At 39.0% G+C, this 26,705-nt stretch overlaps 1 protein-coding gene across 1 annotated transcript in view; it reads right to left on the bottom strand.

The window, feature by feature from the left end:
* PPIH (peptidylprolyl isomerase H) overlaps nt 1–26,705 on the bottom strand; it is a 75,913-nt gene that overhangs the window by 27,160 nt on the left and 22,048 nt on the right. The window contains exons 5-8 of the mRNA XM_053690562.1: nt 23,811–23,853; nt 21,213–21,305; nt 19,087–19,174; nt 11,802–11,842 (exon numbers count right to left, since the gene is read on the bottom strand). Of these exons, the coding sequence (XP_053546537.1) occupies nt 11,802–11,842; nt 19,087–19,174; nt 21,213–21,305; nt 23,811–23,853 (265 nt within the window). The remainder of the gene's footprint in view (nt 1–11,801; nt 11,843–19,086; nt 19,175–21,212; nt 21,306–23,810; nt 23,854–26,705) is intronic.

The raw sequence follows: 26,705 nt of genomic DNA, 5'->3' as shown, positions 1-26,705 counted from the left end.
GTAAAAGCGCCAAAAAACGGCCCCTCCCCCTCACACACAGCAGTGAGGGAGAACAGAAACTGTCAGAAAACAGATTAAGCAACTGCCAAGTGGAAAAATAGTGCCCAAACATTTATTCACTCAGTACCTCAGCAAATGAAAACGATTTTACATTCCAGCAAAAACGTTAAACATAATCTCTAGTTATTAAACAGCTTTATGTATTTCTTACAGTGTAATTCTAGTGAAGTACCATTCCCCAGAATACTGAAGTGAAAAGTATACATACATGACATTATATCGGTATGGCAGGATTTTCTCATCAATTCCATTGTCAGAAAATAAAAACTGCTACATACCTCTATGCAGATTCATCTGCCCGCTGTCCCCTGATCTGAAGTTTACCTCTCCTCAGATGGCCGAGAAACAGCAATATGATCTTAACTACTCCGGCTAAAATCATAACAAAAACTCTGGTAGATTCTTCTTCAAACTCTGCCAGAGAGATAATAACACACTCCGGTGCTATTTTAAAATAACAAACTTTTGATTGAAGATATAAAACTAAGTATAATCACCATAGTCCTCTCACACATCCTATCTAGTCGTTGGGTGCAAGAGAATGACTGGGAGTGACGTAGAGGGGAGGAGCTATATGCAGCTCTGCTGGGTGAATCCTCTTGCACTTCCTGTTGGGGAGGAGTAATATCCCAGAAGTAATGATGACCCGTGGACTGATCACACTTAACAGAAGAAAAAACAGATCCTGCTAGGTTACAAACAGTTAGAATACAGTATCCCACAAAAGTGAGTACACCCCTCATGTTTATGTAAATATTTTATTATATCTTTTCATGTGACAACACTGAAGAAATGACACTTTGCTACAATGTAAAGTAGTTTGTGTACAGCCTGTATAACAGTGTAAATTTGCTGTCCCCTCAAAATAACTCACACAGCCATTAATGTATAAACCGTTGGCAACAAAAGTGAGTACAGCCCTAAGTGGAAATGTCCAAATTGGGGCCCAAAGTGTCAATATTTTGTGTGGCCACCATTATTTTCCAGCACTGCCTTACCCTCTAGGGCATGGAATTCCCCAGAGCTTCACAGGTTGCCACTGGAGTCCTCTTCCACTCCTCCATGATGACATCACAGAGCTGGTGGATGTTAGAGACCTTGCGCTCCCCCACCTTCAGTTTGAGGATGCCCCACAGATGCTCAATAAGGTTTAGGTCTGGAGACATGCTTGGCTAGTCCATCACCTTTACCCTCAGCTTCTTTAGCAAGGCAGTGGTCGTCTTGGAGGTGTGATTGGGGTCGTTATCATGTTGGAATACTGCCCTACGGCCCACACTCCGAAGGGAGGGGATCATGCTCTGCTTCAGTATGTCACAGTACATGTTGGTATTCATGGCTACCTCAATGAACTGTAGCTCCCCAGTGCTAGCAGCACTCATGCAGGCCCAGACCATGACACTCCCACCACCATGCTTGACTGTAGGCAAGACTCACTTGTCTTTGTACTCCTCACCTGGTTGCCGCCACACACGCTTGACACCATCTGAACCAAATAAGTTTATCTTGGTCTCCTCGGACCACAGGACATGGTTCCAGTAATTCATGTCCTTAGTCTGCTTGTCTTCAGCAAACTGTTTGCAGGCTTTCTTGTGCATCATCTTTAGAAGAGGCTTTCTTCTGGGACGACAGCCATGCAGACCAATTTGATGCAGTGTGCGGCATATGGTCTGAGCACTGGCAGCACTCATATGTCTATTTCCCAAAGACAACCTCTGGATATGACGCTGAGCACGTGCACTGAACTTCTTTGGTCGACCATGAAGAGGCCTGTTCTGAGTGGAACCTCTCCTGTGAAACCGCTGTGTGGTCTTGCCCACCATGCTGCAGCTCAGTTTCAGGGTCTTTGCAATCTTCTTATAGCCTAGGCCATCTTTATGTAAAGCAACAACTCTTTTTTTTTCAGATCCTTAGAGAGTTCTTTGCTATGAGGTGCCATGTTGAACTTCCAGTGACCAGTATGAGAGAGTGTTAAAGCAATAACACCAAATTTAACACACCTGCTCCCCATTCACACCTGAGACCTTGTAACACTAACGAGTCACATGATACCGGGGAGGGAAAATGGCTAATTGGGCCCAATTTCGACATTTCCTCTTAGGGATGTACTCACGTTTGTTGCCAATGTTTTAGACATTAATGGCTGTGTGTTGAGTTATTTTGAGGGGAAAGCAAATTTACACTGTTACACAGGCTGTACACTCACTACTTTACATTGTAGCAAAGTGTCATTTCTTCAGTGTTGTCACATGAAAATATATAATAAAATATTTACAAAAATGTGAGGGTTGTACTCACTTTTGTGGGATACAGTATATGACACAAGATTTGGGGGTTTGTAGCAGACAAAATGTAAGATAATAATGCATAGGGACATATCTGAAGGTCATTAGAAGATAACATATGTTTTGGTCTGATACGAGGCTATGAATTTAATTTGCAATCCTGTTATAATCCATTTACTATTTTCAATCCTGCCCCTTTCTCCATAGAATTTTTTTTTTTTTGTAATAATCTGAAATTTCACAAATTCTTAGAAGAAAAATGGTTAGAACAAGTAAAGTTTAATGAGGCTTCGGTTGAAAAGATGGAGACCTTTTGGGAGGCTTTCAAGGTTGTAATCAGCGGAGAGATTGGTATTTGTTACTAGAATTAAAAAGAAAGCTAGAGCTCAGCAAGTTCAGTTAACAAACAAGCTAAAAAACAGTTATAAAAAGTATCTTTATAATCATAAGTCTACAGCAAAATGGATTGTGAGAGAGGAGCCCTAAAGCATAATTGCTTGGAGGGGGGAATCTTTACAATACAAAGAAAAATATTTTTATTAATAGATAAACATTTTTTAAAAAAATGTATATTGACTGTACTGGCAAACAGCTGCCAGTACCTAAGATGGCAGAGACAATTGGCAGGGGTTAGGGTTAGAGAGCTGTTTGGGAGGGATCAGGGAGGTGGGAGGGTAAGTGTGGATCCTACACTGCAGAATATAAATAAAATGAATAATAAAAAAAAAGTCCGAAAGATTGTTTTCCAAGTACCTAAGACTGTTGGTGGAATGCTATTTGGCAGGGATCAGGGAGGTTAACCAGCTAACTAATTAACCCCTTCACTGATGGGAATTTCAGAAGTTGGTACGCAGCTGCAATTAGCGGCCTTCTAATTACCAAACAGCAATGGCAAAACAATGCATGTATGCCATTTCTGAGCAAAGGGGATCCTAGGAAAACTTTACAACCATTTGTCTAATGACTGCAGTAGTTGTGTGTAAATAATTTTAGTTTGAAATGTAAAGTTTGTGAAAAAGTTAAGTTTTTTTTCTGGCATTTGGCAGTCAAATGGTGGAATGAAATATACCCTAATCAGGGCCGAACTGGGAAATCAGGCCCCAGAAACATGATTAAAAAAAACTCCGGTACTTATGGTCAAGTTTTTCTCTCCTGAAGGGATTAATAATAAATCCCAGGACAGCAAATTATTCATACAATTTAGATTAGAACAATTAAAAAGTTTACAAAGTGTTCTTTGGGTTTGTATATAAAAAGCAGGCTATTGCTGAATTTTTTTTTTTTTTTAAGTAGTATCAGACGTAATATTATCCTGGCACATATAGCATGACAGATTATGCAAGAATCGTGATGACTTAAAAGGGACATAATACTCATATGCTAAATCACTTGAAACTGATGCAGTATAACTGTAAAACGCTGACAGGAAAATATCACCTGAGCATCTCTATGTAAAAAAGGAAGATATTTTACCTCACAATCTCCTCAGCTCAGCAGAGTAAATTCTGTGTAAAAAGTTATACTCAGCTGCAGGTTAAAAAAATAAATAAATGAAGAAATGAACAGCAGCCAATCGGCATCAGCAGTGCTGAGGTCATGAACTCTTTTACTGTGATCTCATGAGATTTCAAACTTCCTTTAAACTGAATAGGGAAATAAGATGAGAGTGCACGTAAGCTCGCCCCTTCCGCTGTCCCGGGACAGACATACTAATATGCTGCTTAGAAATCCTTTACAATGGGATGTGGCTACTGAGAAACTTTTGAGGTAAAATATCTTTCTATTTTACATAGAGATGTTCAGGTGATATTTTCTAGTCAGCTTTTTACAGATATGCTGCATCACTTTCAAGTGTTTAAACATTTGGGTATTATGGCCCCTAAACTAATAGTGCATGCCACACAGTTGTATAATTTCCAAACTGCTGTAAAAGAAGAATTTTTGGCCAGACTTAGGCCATTCCTCATTAAATGAGATTAGAAAAATAAGAAAGAACATTGACACATCTTTCTATACTTTTACTTTTATTAAAAAGGGAATGAAATCCAACTTTGTTCTTTTACGATTTAGATAGAGCAACTTTACAATTTACAACTATGATCAAATTTTCTTCGTTCTCTTGGTATTTTTTGTTGAAAAGCAGGAACGTAAACTCAGAAGAGTGGACGTATAAACTTTTTTGTCATAGACAGATTATTTTGAATTTGGATAGCAATAGCGTTTTTCAGGATTGTATATATGGAACGATATGAATTTGACATAATACACTTGCAGATTTTAATGTGTGTGTTATTTTTATCCAGTCCATAATATCTTGATATTGATATCATATAAATATTCTATGTTCTTATTACTTCCTAGACTTACCTAACCTATCAGTGGTTTATCTATGACAAATAGTTTCAAAGTTAAGACAGTTATTACAGTGGCGTCACTAGAGTTGGTGTCACCCGGTGCGGTAAGTTATGGTGTCACCCCCCCCCACAGAAAGCAGACACACACAAAAACACAGACAAACACACATACAAACACTCAGACACACTTAAAAACATACTCAGATGCACACACAAACACTCGGAAACACACTCAGACACACACACAAAAACACAGACACAAAAACACAGACACAAAAACACAGACACAAAAACACAGACACAAAAACACAGACACACACACACAAAAACTCAGACACACACACACAAAAACTCAGACACACACTTACAAAATATGTAAACTGCACTGCATTAATTATAAAGCGCATGCCTAGAGCTGCTCTCTGGCTCAGCAGAGCATCAAATGAAAGATAAACAGAGCACTCTAAAAATAAATCACTAAAGAAAAGGTTTAGGCGCAAACTATGAAAATTCTGCTCTCTGACTCTGTTCCAAGCCTGTCAGTGCACAGCCCCGGGCCGCGTGCCTACCGCTTCTTATGGCCAATCACCTCTGCACTCTGCCCACCCCCAGACCCCCGCCCGCCCTCCTACATGTTCAGTGTGCACTTAGTGTACCGTAATCGTAATGGTCTGGTGGGCATCATACGTGGCTCCTTCACTTTAAAGACAGTGTCAAACAGTCATGCGGTCAGGTGCCATGCATCCCCTCATGATTTGCCAGTTCCCGTTTAGAGAGACAGCACAGCAGTGAGTGACTCCACTGCTCCACATGTCACTGAGCAGTGAGAACAGATAGGCAGGCAGATTTAGGCTAGCAGCGCAACTTTGCAAGCCCAACGGCATGCCCACAACATTCATAGCGAAATTGGGCAGGGGAGAAGCAAAGTACAAACAAGCAAAAGCAGCCGGGAAAACTATTTGTTGAAATTGCATCACTGGCTCAAGAGGCAAAAAAATTGTGTGTCTACAACTTCCCCAGTCCCACCAATGTTCACAAATGCCAGCCCCTCTAATAAAAAAAAAATCTATGCATCTCAACATTGTATTTCTTTGAATTTCAATAAAATAAAAAAAAAATTTTTTTGGTGTCACCCCCTGAAAGGGTGTCACCCGGGTGCGGCCCGGGTTGAAATTGCATCACTGGCTCAAGGGGCAAAAAAATTGTGTGTCTACAACTTCCCCAGTCCCACCCGGGTGCGGCCCCCCCTAGTGACGCCACTGCGTTATTATACCAACACTGAGTTAATAAGAATAGCCGTAAAGTTTATTCTAATGTGAATTTTGTACACTGTATATTGCAATATGAATTTTTTTATATATCACATCCGTATTTGCTGTTTTTTTGCTGTATCAAATGTATCTACTATGTATATAAAATGTCTTTCTGAATCATCTATAACAATCTATTTAGCATAAATGAAGGCTCTAGAGTTTTGCTAAGCTGATATTCGAATGGGTTAAAGGGACAGTCAACCTAAAAAATAAATCCTATTTGTTTAGATAATATTTGCAACGATTAGTACAGCAAACATTATGCCAATGTGGATCGATATATAGTGTGTAAGTAAAAATACTTACTAGTTAATCTTCGGCCGTTTTGAGATGGCCGCCTGAGCCCTCCTATCCTGACATCATCCTGATCTTGTACACATTGTCCACAAACTGAAACAAGTCGATATTGCACGGTCCCGCGATTTGTGCATGCGCAGTGCGCCGTTTATGCTCAAGGGGGCTTTTTCAGTTAGGAACTGTAGTCTTCTAAATCAGGCGCTAATGGAGAGACATGTATTATCTTTTAAATTATTCTAGGAGTACAAAGTTGAAAGAAGCTTTCTCTGAGTCATACCACCTATTATTAAGTAATCAGCCGTTGCCAGTGAGTATGACTGCATCTATCACAGTAGTGCTCCTATCTGCATCTGCGGCCGGTCACTGGAGACAAAGTCCGATGTATATAATGTAAAGTGATGGCACATACAATAAAAGTAACTCTAAAACACCAGCGGGTAATAATTTATTAACCCATTAGCTTGTCAAAGCAATGTAGCTCTCTATGGCAGTGAAGCAGTTAATTTACAAACTGTGCCAGCTCTCTGCCATTAGGAAAGTGGCATTTGCAGGGTTAATAAATTATTACCCGCTGGTGTTTTAGAGTTACTTTTATTGTATGTGCCATCACTTTACATCGGACTTTTTCTCCAGTGACCGGCCGCAGATGCAGATATGAGCACTACTGTGATAGATGCAGTCATACTCACTGGCAGCGGCTGATTACTTAATAGGTGGTATGACACAGAGAAAGCTTCTTTCTACTTTTTACTCCTAGAATCAGTTAAAAGATAATACATCTCTCTCCATTAGCGCCTGATTTAGAAGACTACAGTTCCTAACTGAAAAAGCCCCCTTGAGCATAAATGGCGCACTGCGCATGCACAAATCGCGGGACCGTGCAATATCAACACTGTTTCAGTTTGTGGACAATGTGTACCAGATCAGGATGATGTTGGGGGTAGGAGGGCTCAGGTGGCCATCTCAAAATGGCCGAAGATGAACTAGTAAGTATTTTTACTTACACACTATATATCGATCCACATTGGCATAATGTTTGCTGTACTAATCGTTGCAAACATTATCTAAATAAGTAGGAACATTCTTTAGGTTGACTGTCCCTTTAAGTAATTTGAGGGCGTAACTAGTACTTTAGTTTTTTAACCTATCAGGTAGAAGGAGTGTGTTTAAATACCTAGAGCAAGGTGTTTAGTACAGGCTATGGATTACGGCTTTTTTTCTGCTGAAACGTGTAAGCGATATTACGCTCTCTCTTTTAATCTGCTGTACCTGTTTTTAACATGGATTAAATAAAGGACTTTCTTTTATTCTATGGAGGCGGACTTTGTTTCTTTTCTCCAGACTGAGGCCTTCTTCATTAAATGAGGTTAGAAAAATAAGAAGGAACATTGACACATCTTTCTATACTTTTACTTTCATTAAAAGGGACATGAAATCCAACTTTGTTCTTTTATGATTTAGATAGAGCAACTTTCCAATTTACAACTATATTTTCTTCATTCTCTTGGTATTTTTTGTTGAAAAGCAGGAACGTAAGCTCAGAAGAGTGGCTGTATTTGGAGCACTATATGACAGAAGTTTTGCAAGAATATTATCCATTTGCAAGAGCACTAGTTGGCAGAACTATGTCCTGCCATGTATTTTTCCAGAGACCTACCTAGGCATCTCTTCAACAAAGGATACCATAGGAAAGAAGCAAGTTTGATAATAGAAGCAAATTGGAAACTTTTTTGTTTGCGCTGTCTGAATCACAAAAGAAAAAGTTTGGGTTTCATATCAATTTAAACATTATACAGTTTTAAGGCATTTGATTTTCTTATCGAGTTTAAAATAAGGACTGTTTTAAGCAGTATTTTCATACGATCTGTATGGAAACCAGCGACATGCTACATGGATCTTTCTCAGGAAACCTAAAAAGGAAAAACAGAGGCGCCACATCGAGCAGTATCGTCTAGCAGAAACAGAAAAGGACACACAAAGCCTCTAATATTAGCCTCTCACCAGATATGGCGGCACGACCGGAGTGCCGTACAGGGCAGCACGGGACCTTCTCAGTCGCCCGTAAGACACAAAGACGGCGTCAGGGTACGTTCCAGAGGAGTCAGGTGCCCGGACTAGCTAATCAGGAGAGCCAGAACAAATCGGAAGTGGTCAGATCCGAAGATTCGTAGAAGTAAAACAGGAGCATGGATACTGTAAAAGTACAATCTTTTATTTGTACACAAAGGACACTAGCGACGCGTTCCTCCGCATAAAAACCGGCTGTTTCATCAGGCTCGGTTTTTACACTATCCGTGCTCCTGTTTTACTTCTTCGGATCTGACCACTTCCGATTTGTTCTGGCTCTCCTGATTGGCTAGTCCGGGCACCTGCCTCCTCTGGAACGTACCCCGACGCCGTCTTTGTGTCTTACGGGCGACTGAGAAGGTCCCGTGCTGCCCTGTATGGCACTCCGGTCGTGCCGCCATATCTGGTGAGAGGCTAATATTAGAGGCTTCGTGTCTCCTTTTCTGTTGTTTCTGCTAGACGATACTGCTCGATGTGGCGCCTCTGTTTTTCCTTTTTAGGTTTTCTTTGATTTATCTTCCGATTAAGAGAGCAGCCTACTACTGATAGTTCTCCTTCTCTTCATGTGGTCACAAGCGCACCTCCTGTGAAGACTCCTGGAATTCTCCTTTACTCATATGGATCTTTCTCCATATAACACAGGACAATTGTTATTCCTTGTATGAGGAGAAAATGCTCCTAATGTAAAAATCAGATTTAGCATAATTGAAATGAATAATTAGAATATTTAAGCCTCTTGGGTAATGGTGATACAGCGAGGGAGGGAATATAGTTGTCCTATATGTATGACAAACCCTTTCCTCTTGGTGAAACCTACAAGACCATAATATTCTAGAACAAGACTCAGCGATCTAAAATGTCAATATTACTTCTATTCAAGGTGTGCATTACTGTGGTTTTGGAAAGGCCAGACGACTAATTTACTCAGTAATGAACAATAATAAGCATACTACTTTCTTAATTATGATAATACATTTTCTAGTTTTACACTTAAAAGGATAGTCTAGTCAAAATTAAACTTTCATGATTCAGAACATGCAATTTTAAGCAACTTTCTAATTAACTCCTACTATATAAGTGCAGAAAAGTGAGCAAATAATTCTCAGAAATATGTGTAGGTAATATACAGCAGTGTCAGCAACAGCGAGGAATGATATAAACAAAACAACAAGCCCACATATACTTCAAAGAACACTGTTAATTTGAAGAAATTGTCCCAGGATAGTTAGTGGCCTCTTACTGCGAATAGTACTGGCAAGAGGTATAAACAAGCTAGCACTCCACAGTAGACATATGTATAGAATCTAAGCAGAATGCAGTCTAGTGCAAAAGAATAAGTGACCATGCAAATCTCAAGAAATGTGTGAGTACTATGCAGCAGTGTCCATAGCAACCAACAAACTTAAAGGGCCATGATACCCAAATGTTGAAACACTTGAAAGTGATGCAGCATAGCTGTAAAAAGCTGACTAGAAATGATCACCTGAACATCTCTATGTAAAAAAGAAAGATATTTTTTACATAGAGATGTAAAAAATATCTCAATATGTGCTAAGTATTCAAACCCCATTGCAAAGGACTTTAAGCAGCAAATCAGTATGCCTGTCCCAGGACAGCCAAGGAAGTGAGCCTCGTGCACACTCATGTTATTTCCCTATTCAGTTTAAGGAAGTTTACTATGAAACCTCATGAGAGTTAAGTTGAATCTCGTGAGATCACAGTAAAAAAGAGTTCATGACCTCAGCACTGGTTTTTTTTTTACCTGCAGCTGGGCAGTAACTGAAAGATAACTTTTTACACAAGACTTTCTCTGGTGAGCTGAGGAAATTGTGAGGTAAAACATCTTCCTTTTTTACATAGAGATGCTCAGGTGATATTTTCCTGTCATCTTTATACAGTTATACTCCATCAGTTTCAAGTGATTTAGCATATGAGTATTATGTCTCTTTAATATGCTTTTTTAGGTGATTCCAAGCACAACAGACCCAGCTATAATTAGAAGAACACTGTTAGTTTGAAGACATTGTCCCAAAACAGTCAGTAGGCTTTTATTATGTATAGAGCTAACAAGAGGTGTATACAGCCTGACGCACTACAGTGTATACATGTATAAACTCCAAGCAGGGTGTAATCTCTCAGTATATTAAATTCAATGCAAATCCTATGCACCAGTGATAAATTATGCTCGATTTCACTCTTAGTGTGAGGGGCTAGTGACCCATTTCAGTATGAACCAGTTCAAAGTTGACTTTAAAGCAGCAACCAGCAATGAGCTACCCTTTCTCCTTGATAAGCTTATTATTTGTAAGCAATGGTCCTCAGGAGGGCTGCAAGTCAGCAGTATTAAGGAGGAACAAGCTAAAAGAGTAGGGCCGGCATATAAAGAAAAGTCACTTGCTCAGTTTTCCTGTCAAGCTTAGGGACTCAATATCAGGGGCTTATTAGACAGGTATAAACTTATAGGCTACTACTCCCCGCAGGTAATAAATTGGACTCTCAATTAACAGGATCCATCTATCATATTGCCTTTGTTAAGCAAAACAATTTTATAGGTGGCCTTCTATCAACAATGGGTCTAACACGCCACAGTCCCTTTTTCACCACCTCTCTGCCGATCACCATAAGAAACAGGGTGCAGTTAGAGCCGCAAACTCAAAGCAGGCATTGTACAGGAAAAGTAAACACAATTTAGGCTTCTTGGATGTTAACACACACCATAACTTTTTCCTTAAAGCCCATAACATATACTTGTGTTTAGCCGGCCTTACGACACCACAGGAGAAACCTTCCACTCACAAGCCATGAGTTGTAGCTTCGCAATTTCCCCTTCCTCTGTGCAACTTTACACCCGTGACTAGACACTTTATTAGTGCTCCTCCGCAAAGCCCCTCCCAAACGGAAGTCCATCTTGCCACCTAATTTACTCCTATTATCAATTTTTCTTCATTCTCTTGGTATCTTTATTTTAAAAAGCTGGAATATAAGCTCAGGAGCTGGCACATTTTTGGTTTAGAACCTAGGTAGCACCTGCTGATTGGGTGGCTACATTTAGACACCAATCAGCAAGCGGTATCCAAGTGCTGGACCAAAAATGGGCCTACAACTAAGCTTACATTCAAATAAAGATAACAAGAGAACTAAGAAAAAATGATAATAGGAGTAAACTAGAAAGTTGCTTAAAATTGCTGCTCTACCTGAATCATGAAAGTTTAATTCTGACTAGACTATCCCTTTAAGCATCCAAAAGTAAAATTATTATATGTAGTAATATCGTTTTTGGAATTTTACATATCTACCTACATTAGAGTAGGAATCAATAGTTCTCTAAATAATAACAGATAAACGTTTAAAAGGTATTAATGAGATACCCCATCTTAAAATTTTGTTAAAAAAAATCAATTGAAAACCCCCATAACAAATGTATTTACCTCAATTTTTCTCATCACTAGAAGCCCATCAATCACTTTACCTGAGGGGAAAAAAAAGCAGTCGTTCAGTATAAAAACCTAATATGAAAATGTATCTCAATCACATACACAGAAGCTGGAGTTCTTTATAAAAACAGAATTTATGCTTACCTGATAAATTACTTTCTCCAACGGTGTGTCCGGTCCACGGCGTCATCCTTACTTGTGGGATATTCTCTTCCCCAACAGGAAATGGCAAAGAGCCCAGCAAAGCTGGTCACATGATCCCTCCTAGGCTCCGCCTTCCCCAGTCATTCGACCGACGTAAAGGAGGAATATGCATAGGAGAAATCATATGATACCGTGGTGACTGTAGTTAGAGAAAATAATTCATCAGACCTGATTAAAAAACCAGGGCGGGCCGTGGACCGGACACACCGTTGGAGAAAGTAATTTATCAGGTAAGCATAAATTCTGTTTTCTCCAACATAGGTGTGTCCGGTCCACGGCGTCATCCTTACTTGTGGGAACCAATACCAAAGCTTTAGGACACGGATGATGGGAGGGAGCAAATCAGGTCACCTAGATGGAAGGCACCACGGCTTGCAAAACCTTTCTCCCAAAAATAGCCTCAGAAGAAGCAAAAGTATCAAATTTGTAAAATTTGGTAAAAGTGTGCAGTGAAGACCAAGTCGCTGCCTTACATATCTGATCAACAGAAGCCTCGTTCTTGAAGGCCCATGTGGAAGCCACAGCCCTAGTGGAATGAGCTGTGATTCTTTCAGGAGGCTGCCGTCCGGCAGTCTCATAAGCCAATCGGATGATGCTTTTAAGCCAAAAAGAGAGAGAGGTAGAAGTTGCTTTTTGACCTCTCCTTTTATCAGAATAAACAACAAACAAGGAAGATGTTTGTCTGAAATCCTTTGTAGCCTCTAAATAGAATTTTAGAGCACGAACTACATCCAAATTGTGCAACAAACGTTCCTTCTTTGAAACTGGATTCGGACACAAAGAAGGCACAACTATCTCCTGGTTAATATTTTTGTTAGAAACAACTTTCGGAAGAAAACCAGGTTTAGTACGCAATTCCACCTTATCTGCATGGAACACCAGATAAGGAGGAGAACACTGCAGAGCAGATAACTCTGAAACTCTTCTAGCAGAAGAAATTGCAACCAAAAACAAAACTTTCCAAGATAATAACTTAATATCTACGGAATGTAAGGGTTCAAACGGAACCCCTTGAAGAACTGAAAGAACTAAATTGAGACTCCAAGGAGGAGTCAAAAGTTTATAAACAGGCTTGATTCTAACCAGAGCCTGAACAAAAGCTTGAACATCTGGCACAGCCGCCAGCTTTTTGTGAAGTAAAACAGATAAAGCAGAAATCTGTCCCTTCAAAGAACTTGCAGATAATCCTTTCTCCAAACCCTCTTGTAGAAAGGATAGAATCTTAGGAATTTTTATCTTGTTCCATGGGAATCCTTTCGATTCGCACCAACAGATATATTTTTTCCATACTTTATGGTAAATTTTTCTAGTTACAGGCTTTCTAGCCTGAATAAGAGTATCAATGACAGAATCTGAGAACCCACGCTTTGATAAAATCAAGCGTTCAATCTCCAAGCAGTCAGTTGGAGTGAGGCCAGATTCGGATGTTCGAACGGACCTTGAACAAGAAGGTCCCGTCTCAAAGGTAGCTTCCATGGTGGAGCCGATGACATATTCACCAGGTCTACATACCAAGTTCTGCGTGGCCACGCAGGAGCTATCAAGATCACCGAAGCCCTCTCCTGATTGATCCTGGCTACCAGCCTGGGAATGAGAGGAAACGGTGGGAATACATAAGCTAGGTTGAAGGTCCAGGGCGCTACTAGTGCATCTACTAGAGTCGCCTTGGGATCCCTGGATCTGGACCCGTAGCAAGGAACCTTGAAGTTCTGACGAGACGCCATCAGATCCATGTCTGGAATGCCCCATAATTGAGTTATGTGGGCAAAGATTTCCGGATGGAGTTCCCACTCCCCCGGATGAAATGTCTGACGACTCAGAAAATCCGCTTCCCAATTTTCCACTCCTGGGATGTGGATTGCAGACAAGTGGCAGGAGTGAATCTCCGCCCATTGAATTACTTTGGTCACTTCTTCCATCGCCAGGGAACTCCTTGTTCCCCCCTGATGGTTGATATATGCAACAGTCGTCATGTTGTCTGATTGAAACCTTATGAATTTGGCCTTCGCTAGTTGAGGCCAAGCCTTGAGAGCATTGAATATCGCTCTCAGTTCCAGAATGTTTATCGGTCCCAAGACCATAGACCCTGAGCTTTCAGGGGTTTCCAGACTGCGCCCCAGCCCACCAGACTGGCGTCGGTCGTTACAATGACCCACTCTGGTCTGCGGAAGCTCATCCCTTGAGACAGGTTGTCCAGGGTCAGCCACCAACGGAGTGAATCTCTGGTCCTCTGATCTACTTGGATCGTCGGGGACAAGTCTGAATAATCCCCATTCCACTGTCTGAGCATGCACAGTTGTAATGGTCTTAGATGAATTCGCGCAAAAGGAACTATGTCCATTGCCGCAACCATCAAACCTATTACTTCCATGCACTGCGCTATGGAAGGAAGAAGAACAGAATGAAGTACTTGACAAGAGCTTAGAAGTTTTGATTTTCTGGCCTCTGTCAGAAAAATCTTCATTTCTAAGGAGTCTATTATTGTTCCCAAGAAGGGAACTCTTGTTGACGGGAATAGAGAACTTTTTTCTACGTTCACTTTCCACCCGTGAGATCTGAGAAAGGCTAGGACAATGTCCGTATGAGCCTTTGCTTGTGGCAGAGACGACGCTTGAATCAGAATGTCGTCCAAGTAAGGTACTACTGCAATGCCCCTTGGCCTTAGCACCGCTAGAAGGGACCCTAGTACCTTTGTGAAAATTCTTGGAGCAGTGGCTAATCCGAATGGAAGTGCCACAAACTGGTAATGCTTGTCCAGAAAGGCGAACCTTAGGAACCGATGATGTTCCTTGTGGATAGGAATATGTAGATACGCATCCTTTAAATCCACCGTGGTCATGAATTGACCTTCCTGGATGGTAGGAAGAATTGTCCGAATGGTTTCCATTTTGAACGATGGAACCCTGAGAAATTTGTTTAGGATCTTGAGATCCAAAATTGGCCTGAATGTTCCCTCTTTTTTGGGAACTATGAACAGATTGGAGTAAAACCCCATCCCTTGTTCTCCTAAAGGAACAGGATGAATCACTCCCATTTTTAACAGGTCTTCTACACAATGTAAGAATGCCTGTCTTTTTATTTTGTCTGAAGACAATTGAGACCTGTGGAACCTTCCCCTTGGGGGTAGTTCCTTGAATTCCAGGAGATAACCTTGAGAAACTATTTCTAGCGCCCAAGGATCCTGAACATCTCTTGCCCAAGCCTGAGCGAAGAGAGAGAGTCTGCCCCCCACCAGATCCGGTCCCGGATCGGGGGCCAACATCTCATGCTGTCTTAGTAGCGGTAGCAGGCTTCTTGGCCTGCTTACCTTTGTTCCAGCCTTGCATCGGTCTCCAGGCTGGCTTGGTTTGAGAAGAATTACCCTCTTGCTTAGAGGATGTAGAATTTGAGGCTGGTCCGTTTCTGCGAAAGGGACGAAAATTTGTTTTATTTTTAGCCTTAAAAGACCTATCCTGAGGAAGGGCGTGGCCCTTTCCCCCAGTGATGTCTGAAATAATCTCTTTCAAGTCAGGGCCAAACAGAGTTTTCCCCTTGAAAGGGATGTTAAGCAATTTGTTCTTGGAGGACACATCCGCTGACCAAGACTTTAGCCAAAGCGCTCTGCGCGCCACAATAGCAAAACCTGAATTTTTCGCCGCTAATCTAGCTAATTGCAAAGTGGCGTCTAAGGTAAAAGAGTTAGCCAATTTAAGTGCTTGAACTCTGTCCATAACCTCCTCATAAGAAGATGCTTTATTGAGCGACTTTTCTAGTTCTTCGAACCAGAAACACGCTGCTGTAGTGACAGGAACAATGCATGAAATTGGTTGTAGAAGGTAACCTTGCTGAACAAACATCTTTTTAAGCAAACCCTCTAATTTTTTATCCATAGGATCTTTGAAAGCACAACTATCTTGTATAGGGATAGTGGTGCGTTTGTTTAGAGTAGAAACCGCCCCCTCGACCTTGGGGACTGTCTGCCATAAGTCCTTCCTGGGGTCGACCATAGGAAATAATTTCTTAAATATAGGGGGAGGGACAAAAGGTATGCCGGGCCTTTCCCATTCTTTATTTACAATGTCCGCCACCCGCTTGGGTATAGGAAAAGCTTCGGGGGGCACCGGGACCTCTAGGAACTTGTCCATCTTACATAATTTCTCTGGAATGACCAAATTGTCACAATCATCCAGAGTAGATAACACCTCCTTAAGCAGAGCGCGGAGATGTTCCAATTTAAATTTGAATGTAATAACGTCAGGTTCAGCTTGTTGAGAAATTTTTCCTGAATCTGAAATTTCTCCCTCAGACAAAACCTCCCTGGCCCCTTCAGACTGGTGTAAGGGCATGTCAGAACCATTATCATCAGCGTCCTCATGCTCTTCAGTATCTAAAACAGAGCAGTCGCGCTTTCGCTGATAAGTGGGCATTTTGGCTAAAATGTTTTTAATAGAATTATCCATTACAGCCGTTAATTGTTGCATAGTAAGGAGGATTGGCGCACTAGATGAACTAGGGACCTCCTGAGTGGGCAAGACTGGTGTAGACATAGAAGGAGATGATGCAGTACCATGCTTACTCCCCTCACTTAAGGAATCATTTTGGGCAACATTATTATCAGTGGCATCATTGTCCCTACTTTGTTTGTCACATTCATCACATATATTTAAATGGAGAGGAACCTTGGCTTCCGAACATACAGAACATCGTCTATCTGATGGTTCAGACATGTTAATAGGCATAAACTTGATAACAAAGCACAAAAAACGTTTTAAAATAAAACCGTTACTGTCACTTTAAATTTTAAACTGAACACACTTTATTACTGAATATGTGCAAAAGTATGAAGGAATTGTTCAAAATTCACCAAAATTTCACCACAGTGTCTTAAAGCCTTAAAAGTATTGCACACCAAATTTGAAAGCTTTAACTCTTAAAATAACGGAACCGGAGCCGTTTTTACATTTAACCCCTATACAGTCCCTGGTATCTGCTTTGCTGAGACCCAACCAAGCCCAGAGGGGAATACGATACCAAATGACGCCTTCAATAAGCTTTTTCAGTGGATCTGAGCTCCTCACACATGCATCTGCATGCCTTGCTTCTCAAAAACAACTGCGCATTAGTGGCGCGAAAATGAGGCTCTGCCTATGACTAGAAAAGGCCCCCAGTGAAAAAGGTGTCCAATACAGTGCCTGCCGTTTTTTTAACAGAATTCCCAAGATTAAAATAACTCTCCAAAGTTATAAACCATTAAATATGCTTATAAAGTAATCGTTTTAGCCCAGAAAAATGTCTACCAGTCTTTAAAGCCCTTGTGAAGCCCTTTATTCTTATATTTAAAACTAAGAAAATGGCTTACCGGATCCCATAGGGAAAATGACAGCTTCCAGCATTACCAAGTCTTGTTAGAAATGTGTCATACCTCAAGCAGCAAAAGTCTGCTCACTGTTTCCCCCAACTGAAGTTAATTCATCTCAACAGTCCTGTGTGGAAACAGCCATCGATTTTAGTAACGGTTGCTAAAATCATTTTCCTCTTACAAACAGAAATCTTCATCTCTTTTCTGTTTCAGAGTAAATAGTACATACCAGCACTATTTTAAAATAACAAACTCTTGATTGAAGAATAAAAACTACATTTAAACACCAAAAAACTCTTAGCCATCTCCGTGGAGATGTTGCCTGTGCAACGGCAAAGAGAATGACTGGGGAAGGCGGAGGGAGGGATCATGTGACCAGCTTTGCTGGGCTCTTTGCCATTTCCTGTTGGGGAAGAGAATATCCCACAAGTAAGGATGACGCCGTGGACCGGACACACCTATGTTGGAGAAAAATGCAATAGTGTTATTTTTAAGTCTATCACGGATAATCTATTATTTGCATTATTTTAAGGGTTTAGAATAAGACAACAGCGGAATTTCAGTCACAGGAACATTCGGCTAATTTTTTAATTATTCAATATTTGAAACAATAACTAGTGGACTGGCAATAAGGGCAAAAAAAAGATTGGTTATCATATCATGGCTTCTTTTACGACCATACGTCGTTAATATTTTTTTACTGTTAAGTGTTTAATAGCTGTCGCTGACAAAAAATAATTTCACAGGAAACTTACATAATGAAGGAGCTGAAAGCTTGGTGGTTTATTCTTGTGTAATGTGCATAACTTTAAAGAAATGTTTAATATAACAAAATAGCAGAGAGAGAGACTATTTCCAATCAGCTATATTTCCCGAGCTAGCAGTTGTGTTAGAAAGAAACTGCACACGTGGGACGCTCCCTGAATCATCGCTCTGCCTCTGCATTTTCTAAACCTTCTGAAATGGGAGCATTGCCAAGTATGAGAGGGTGTCTGCAGCTCTTATCTATTACGACGGAACATCCCGACAGTGTGTGTAACCTGGTCTTAGAATAAAGATAGATTCTACTGTGATCAAGTTAAATACTGTCAGGATCCTGACACAGCATAAGCCCTTCCTACTGTCCCTCAACCTGCTCTACCGAGAACCGCAAGCCTACTAGCCGTACCATTTTGTGGCTCCACCTCCAGGAGATCGGTATACTACCGCAATTCCTCTCCAGCAGTGATGTCACAACAGACAACGGATTCCAGTGTACATACCGTAGAAAGCGAAACTAGGCACCCCCTCCAGTCGATCGGTATACTACCACCACTTCTCTCCAGCACTGTCACAGGAGACCACAGAACTACCCAGTGTTCACACCGTAGTATGCGGAAATTAGCTCCCCCTCCAGGAGATCGCTATACTCCTGTCATTCCACAGTTACCCTGTATTCAGAGCTGTCTGACACCATTGAGATACAACTTGCTTTTTACAGACAGTACAATCATCTAGTGCATCTTATACTTAACCAAAAGATTGGATCTTCCAGCAGTAAGAATGATATATATTTATAGGCGAGATTATGAATATAACTAAAAGACTAACTTTCACTAATAACTCTTGATACTTACTTCTACATAGTAACAATCTGAGCAATAGTGATACAAATTAACTATTTAAAGCTATACATTTAGCAAATTAAATCTGCAGTTGTGATCCACAAAAGTAACTCCTGTTCTTACAAATACTCACCAAAAACCACATGTTTCCCATCTAACCAATCGCATTTAGAGCATGTAATAAAGAACTGACAACCATTTGTTCCAGGACCACTGTTAGCCTGCACAATAAATAACAGTATATTATTATGGGTAATTGCAACTCAAAATCCATACAGGGTGAAAAGTTTTGGCAGCCTAAAGTGTGCAGATAAAAATGCCCAGAACTATAATTTAGTCTTAAGCATAAGAGCCCTATAGTACCCTGGCCTGTGATTTAATTCTTGTCATTGGACATTTTGGCTTTATTTCAGATAATTCCAGAGCTGGTAAAAAAAAAACCTTACATTTCAACCTTTAAAAGAAAGGCAAAAATTGAGTTTTGGGGGGCTACTACTAGGAAGTTTCTATGGCTTCATGTGGAATTACAACCCACTTCTATTTTGTTATGTGCAGTCAAATGACAAAAAGTGAAAAGAAATTTAGGTTAAAGTACTCAGTCAAGTAACTGATAAGAGATCACTGTGTTCAAAGCAGCTGCAGGAAAACCCTTTCAAATACACTGGGCTCTCTATCTGCCCCACACTGCCGCTAGGAGTTTGATGTTGTCTTCTGCTTCTTGCTTACATAGCTTTTCTATAATGAATACTGCAGCATTTAAATTTTCACTAACATGCAAAATCAGCAATTACATTTGAAAAAAAAAGGAAAAAGAGCTATTTGTAAACAATGAAGTATATTTCGGCAGGTAAAATGGATTGAGATCACAATAAAGAGGGAGAATACAGTACAATGTCCCTTTAAAAGTAATCAATTTAGTGTATTTAGGATAGTGATTAATTAATTAATTATGCTTTCACCATTTCTGTGTAACTTTATCAAATAAGACTCATACATTATATATTTATGTGTGTCAAATTATATTGCACTTGATTTTGCACTATTTAAAATAAAACTGACAGCTTCAGTTTCCCAAGGAGCTTCATTATTTTCTGTCAGCCTGATGCAAAGATTCTCTAGTTTGGAGAGAAATTATAGTGCAGACTTTACAGGGGCTGAACTCACTGACTTCTTAAAAAAAAAAAAAAAAAAAAAAAAAAAAAAAAAAAAAAAAAAAAAGGGTGTAACCTGGAAGTCCCAGAGAAATGCCGTCCATAAAAAAATTATACAGAATTTCACAGTGTAAAGATAAGTTAACAGAACACCTGGGACTGATCTAAAGTCTTAGTTTGCAGCAAAGACAAATTAAACTGAAATGTTTTCCCTACAATTTAAACTTGTTTTTGCCATTGATTTAGTATATACTACTTTTTTGTTTGTTCCTGGCAGATTGCTTCTCTTTCTGTATGTATAAGATAATTCAGGGAGACCAGCTTGTTTAAAATGCTTATAGCATTTAACATGAATTGGGAGATAGCTTCAGTCATACCTTTATAACTCCCCTGTCCTTCTCACTTTCTCTATTTTATTTTACAATAAAATACAAAGTGCCATGTAATTTGTAAAAAAAAAAAAATACACAGAAATACAAAATTATGATCCTAATTTGTTACATTAACAAAGAAAATTTCAAAACATAATAAAAATTTGTAAAATCACTGCTAGATCTAAATCTAAATGTATTAAAATAGAAAACAGAAAGTGCAAAGCTTAAATGCAATAAATACTGAAGGGACCCAATATGAAGTGTAAAGTAATATAAAACACAAAGCGTAAATTTAACAAAACTCTCGTAAGATACAGTGCTATATTGCACTAGGCTTGTTTCTCCATCACATACTGAAATGCAGAGGACACTCTTTAGACTAGTATAGAAACATTAGCCTGTCTAGAATCTTGTTAGAGAGCTCGCAATGTTGGAGGGTTCCACTCTTTGAACATTCAGTGAGTTCAGCCCCTGTAAAGTCTACACTACAATTTCTCCCCAAGCAGGAGAATCTTTATCAGGTTCTTAGTGATAGAAAAATCTGTGGAGGTAAGATTCACTTTTAGAGATCCACTGAAGGACCTTGTTGCAATGACAGACCTATATAGAGAATCTTGCCTGAATAGATATATTTAAATAAAGGATCCTACGTATGATAACTATATTATTATTCTCTTCATTATGCCACAAAGAAAAATATTATTCAGCCCATAAAACAGTAACCATGTACTTACCATAGATAAAAGACCTGGAGCAGAATGTTTTAGTTTAAAGTTCTCATCTGCAAATGGACCTCTGTATATGCTTGCAACTCCTGTACCATCTCCCTGTGAGGAAAACACTAGGTTACTGAAATTATTGTACAAGACTACATAAGACACATATATTCATTGTTTAATCTTTTTTTTTTTTTTTTTTTTTTTTTTAAGTAGATAACAGAGGAGCTGAAGAATTATATTAAATAATACAAAGTAACACCCAGGCTGATTTTAAAACATATCATATAGTAAATCCAGGGGAGAATCGGCAAATGTTGGCCCGGGGACAAGTACAACCCAGTGGCCTAGGTATAAAAACCAGCCAGTTTAAAATGCTATTTTTTTTATAGTGCAAGTTTTATTTTCACATTGAGTGTGACCAGTATTTGCTGAACTACACCAACATGGAAACTCTTCCGTTCCAGTCGCATTCTTAAAGGGACGTTAAAACGCAAAAAATGCATTTCATGAATACAGCCAGATGCCAGACCGAGAGAGAAGGAGACAGTGTGCAGAATACTACAGTATCATTTTGGCAACAAGAAGGGCCTCTGTCCACCAAGATAGTTGCTGAAAGGAGTTAGCAACAAATGCCGACCTTAGTAGCCATTTACTGGGTGCCAGGCTGCAATTTCTGGTCGCCCATGGCTGGAGATTTCCAGTAGCCCCAGAAATTGCAGTGTATGAATAAAAAACTAGTGTGGCCACAGCAACCTGGTGCACAATATTTGTCTACTCCTGTATCTAAATGGATAAACATATGCTTTAATTCATTTGCGAAACTTCAGGAACTAGATACAATTTAGGTATACTACTTCAACTTTACCCACTTCACATAAAAATATGACTATATTGCCATCAGTAAACTCAACAACCTTTTTCTGACAATAGAAAACTAGGAAACTTGGTTGGAGCTACAGGAAATTAAACCCTATTTTTTTATTTCATGATTCTAATAGAGTGTATACTAATAAAGTGTATAATAATAAAAAGCAGGTAAGTAGGCTCAGGAGTGTGCACGTATCTGGAGAATTATTGCACAACTGCTGCCATATAGATCTTCAGAGGTGTTCCTGCTGCTCACCTAGGTATATTTTCAACAAAATAATACCATGAGAATGCAGTGAATTTGGGAATAGTTGGAAACTTTAACAGTATTCTCTATCTGAATCATGAAAGACAAAATGTGGGTTTTATGTCCTATAACATAACATTAGCAGTAACACAACAAGCACGGCTCACGCATATAATAAAAGACCATAGAGCCTGCTTTATATTTTCTACTATAGAACAAGGTGCACCTAACTATGAAGTAGGTTTCACATAACTGATATCTCTCTAAGTGTGGATGGTAACAGGCTGTACAGACTCTGAGATAGACTTTGGTTTCACTTTTATGTTGCAAGAAATCCAAGGAATAGAATGTAGATAAAAGGAAGATGAAAACGCCATCAATACCAGCTGACACCATACGCTGGAAACAACCAAATGCTAGAGGTTCAAACCCCCAAGTCTACTGCCCCTCATATATGTGGTTAAATTGTGCTGGGTTAGTCTATAATACGGTTCCTTACTGCTTACATTTTCTCAAGTTTACACAACAACTTGTTACAATACTAAGATCAGTATTTCTTTGGCTGTGCTGATTTTTCTTCTACTTCAGCAATGGCCTAGCATAACCACCTTATTATGCGAGTGGAGGAATATTTAAAGGGACAGTAAAGTCAAAATTAAACTTTCATTATTCCGATAGCAGTAAATTGTTAAGCTGTTTAAAACCACATGTTCTATCTAATGTACTTTGTTCTCTTGGCATCCTTCCTTGAAAAGCATGCCTAGGTAGGCTCAGGAGCAGCAATGCACTACTGGGAGCTATCTGGCGATTGGTGGCTGCACATATATGCCTCTTGTCATTGGCTCACCTGATATGTTCTGCTAGCTCCCAAGTATTGCATTAATGTTACTTCAAAAAACAAACAAACAAGAGATTTAAACAAATTTAAGAAGTAGACTGGAATGTTTAATATTGTTACGCTCTGTCTGAATAATGAAAGAAAACATTTGTGTTTCATGCCCCTTTAAATGCTTTTAAAAAAATGCAAAAAACAACTGAGACAAAAAAATCTAGCAACCAATCCATAGGGTCATTTACAAAGGATGGAGCAGAGAGAATGGCAAGCGATCTTTATTGTGCAAGCAGGCGAAGCTATGTCTAGCAGCCTGCTCCCGAGAACAGTAATAAAAAGAGAGAATGAGATATCCTTTTAAAGCTTCATAGTGAGTTACCTATTTCCTGGCTGCTTGTCTAGAGGTGAGGCCAAGCCTTGTAAGCGTCTTCCACAGTGATTGATAATGTAAAACTGACGTGCTCTGAATGGCTACAGCACATAATGTTTGCATTACTGACTCTAACTAAAGCAGAGAAGTGAGTATTGCAGAACCCGGCCAGTGATCATCGGTCATGTGACTGGTGCGCCTAATGAAAACGCTAATTCCTCATGTATGAGTTAGGCATGTTGCTTATGATGTATATACTGTATGGAAAAAAGAAACACTACGCATACAGAAACTTACATTAACAAAGTCTCCTCCTTGTATCATGAAATCCTTTATCACCCTGAAACAGAAAAAACAAAATCATGAATGGTGTAGTAAAAGAAGTGGGTATAGTGTAACCCTATTCAATTAAATTTACATCTATTATTAAATTTATTTTGTTCTCTTTGTATCCTTGGTTTAAAAGCATATATACTAATCCTTAGCAGCAACAATGTACTACTGGAAGATAGTTGATTGGTGGCTACACATTCGTTTCTTGTCATTGGCTCACCAGATGTGTTCAGCTAGCTCCCATTTGTGCATTACTGCTCTGGAGATGACTTTAACTATGTGTTTAATCTCAGGGGTTTAACACAGTTATATGTAAGCAACAGGTCAATAATAATATACTCTAATGTATTACACCAGTTTCGTTTTGCACTTTAAAGAATATGCACCACAAGTGTGCATGGATAAGTATAAAAAGTAACAAAGTAAGGTTATGGTATATGAAATATATATGCGCCTCGGATAAGATAGTGTTATAGCGCATGTGTTGCCTAATCCGAATCATGAACGCATATTCCTCACTACGTAGAGAGCGGGTGGGACTACTCTCTGAATCACAGACCCATTGTACAAGAAAATATGAAGGGGCAGAGGAACAGTCGGAGATAAGTCAAATTATACATTAATTTATATAAAATCTAATAATGAATAATAATTTTAAAAAAAACTACCGGTTTAACTTGTCATATCAAGCATTAATAATATATACTTTGTAAACAAGATAACTTTTTTTTTTTTTTTATATTTTATTGACCAGTTTTTCATTGACACATATATATATGTTAAACAAAACTATAAAAGTGGGTACACCTAAATTTTTCCACTAATACAGAAAGGGTGCGCACACTCACAATAAAATTAAAAAATGCTCAAGTTAATAAAATAAATCAGTTAGATCAATTTTAACAACAAAAAGTGTATATACAATATATGGCAATGAAAAAGTTTTTCTTAGTAACAATAAGTATATGTAAACATATATAAAAAGAAAGTCTTATCCTTCTGCTGGTAAGATGTAGTAGTATCAGGAAGAGGTGTTTAGTGCTGTTCGTCAAAAGTAAACTCAAGGTTCAGGTTGAGTGATAAGGTACAGCTGCAGGTATCTAAAAAGACAAGTGCACAAAAACACCTCTCATAGTGCAAATCAGTTTAATTAAAACAAAACAAATACATATAAATAAACCTTCCCCTAGGGTATTCCCTACTCACAAAACGAGACCTCAATCATATGAGGTAAGGAAGGGCAGATGGATATAAAAGTGTCCCCACTTGCTCCACAATCGATAGCACCAAAAGTTCCTGTACACGATGCTGCTCCGGTTTAGTCCAAAGAAATCTGTCAGCCAATTTTGCAAATCTTTAGTTCCTGGCTGGTGTATACAGATCCAACACTGCTACAGTACTATGACAACGCTAAGAGGTGGGCGTGAAACGCATAAGGCCACGCCCACCTTACATCAATTGCGACCTACACACTGAGTTTGTGTACCGTGGAATTACAGACCCTCTTAGCGTTGCCATATTACTGCAGCAGTGTTGGATCTGTATACACCAGCCAGGAACTAAAGATTTGCAAGATTGGCTGACGGATTTCTTTGGAATAAACCGGAGCAGCATCGTGTACAGGAACTTTTGGTGCTATCTATTGTGGAGCAAGTGGGGACACTTTTATATCCATCTGCCCTTCCTTACCTCATATGATTGAGGTCTCGTTTTGTGAGTAAGGAATACCCTAGGGGAAGGTTTATTTATATGTATTTGTTTTGTTTTAATTAAACTGATTTGCACTATGAGAGGTGTTTTTGTGCGCTTGTCTTTTTAGATATCTGTATATATATATATATATATATATATATATATATATATATATATACACATATATATATATATATATAAAAACTGAATACGAGTATAATATGTCATACATGAACAACAGAACAGTTTTTTTGTTATACAAATAAAATATTTGTAAATTTAAAGCAACTTTTCTTGTCTTTTGTTCTTGAAGTCCATTTTTCAGATAATAGAAGCTGTATAGTCTGATTGTAATCCATAGTTACTAATTGAGAACAGTCTCATTAATAATTATCTCTATGTCTAAAAAAAAAAATAGAAAACTCTTTATTCTGTTGGCAGGGTATAGTTTACCTTTATGAGCTTAAATTAACAAATACAATAATTCTATATGAATATGTTAGTTGGTCACTAATTTGGATAAATAATCAAAAAGTAAATTGACTTCAATAACGACTCTTTATGCCATAAGATATGTTCACTCTTTTGTGTATTTCCTTGAAATATATCCATTTCCATCCTATAATATTTTTACCTGGTTATAAAGTGGTTGGCATCTATGCTTTAAGAAGTAGTATTCTTCTAGTTTTAAGTTTTCATGACATTTATGTAACCACTGGGCCTCACTTCGAATTTCAGGCGTTTTCCACCTCAATGCCAACAAGGACTTTATGCTATTGGCTAATATATTAAACATCTTCTTTTGTGCTGTTGTGAATTTTGTAGGTGTCTTGTGGAATAACCATAAGCAGGGATCCAATGGTAATGGGATTTCTAATACTTCTGATGATTCCATGACCACCTGCTCCCATATAGGGATGATCTTTGGAGAGGACCACCATATATGTGACATTGTACCTTGGACATCTCCAACAACTATCATTTTTATTGCTGTAAAGTTTGTGAAGTCTTACTGGTGTTACGTACAACCGCTGTAATATTTTTTATATTGAGCTCTATTAGATTAGCAGAGATGAAAGATTTTGCAATATTATAGAATATTTTTTGAGCATCTATATAAGTTATATCAACTTTTGATTCACTTTTCCATCTGTCAATGTAATACAG

The sequence above is a fragment of the Bombina bombina genome, chromosome 8, assembly GCF_027579735.1.
Source record: "Bombina bombina isolate aBomBom1 chromosome 8, aBomBom1.pri, whole genome shotgun sequence".
Taxonomy (NCBI): Eukaryota; Metazoa; Chordata; class Amphibia; order Anura; family Bombinatoridae; genus Bombina; species Bombina bombina.
Note: the sequence above shows the minus strand (reverse complement) of the source record. Positions and strands in the feature narration are given on the sequence as shown.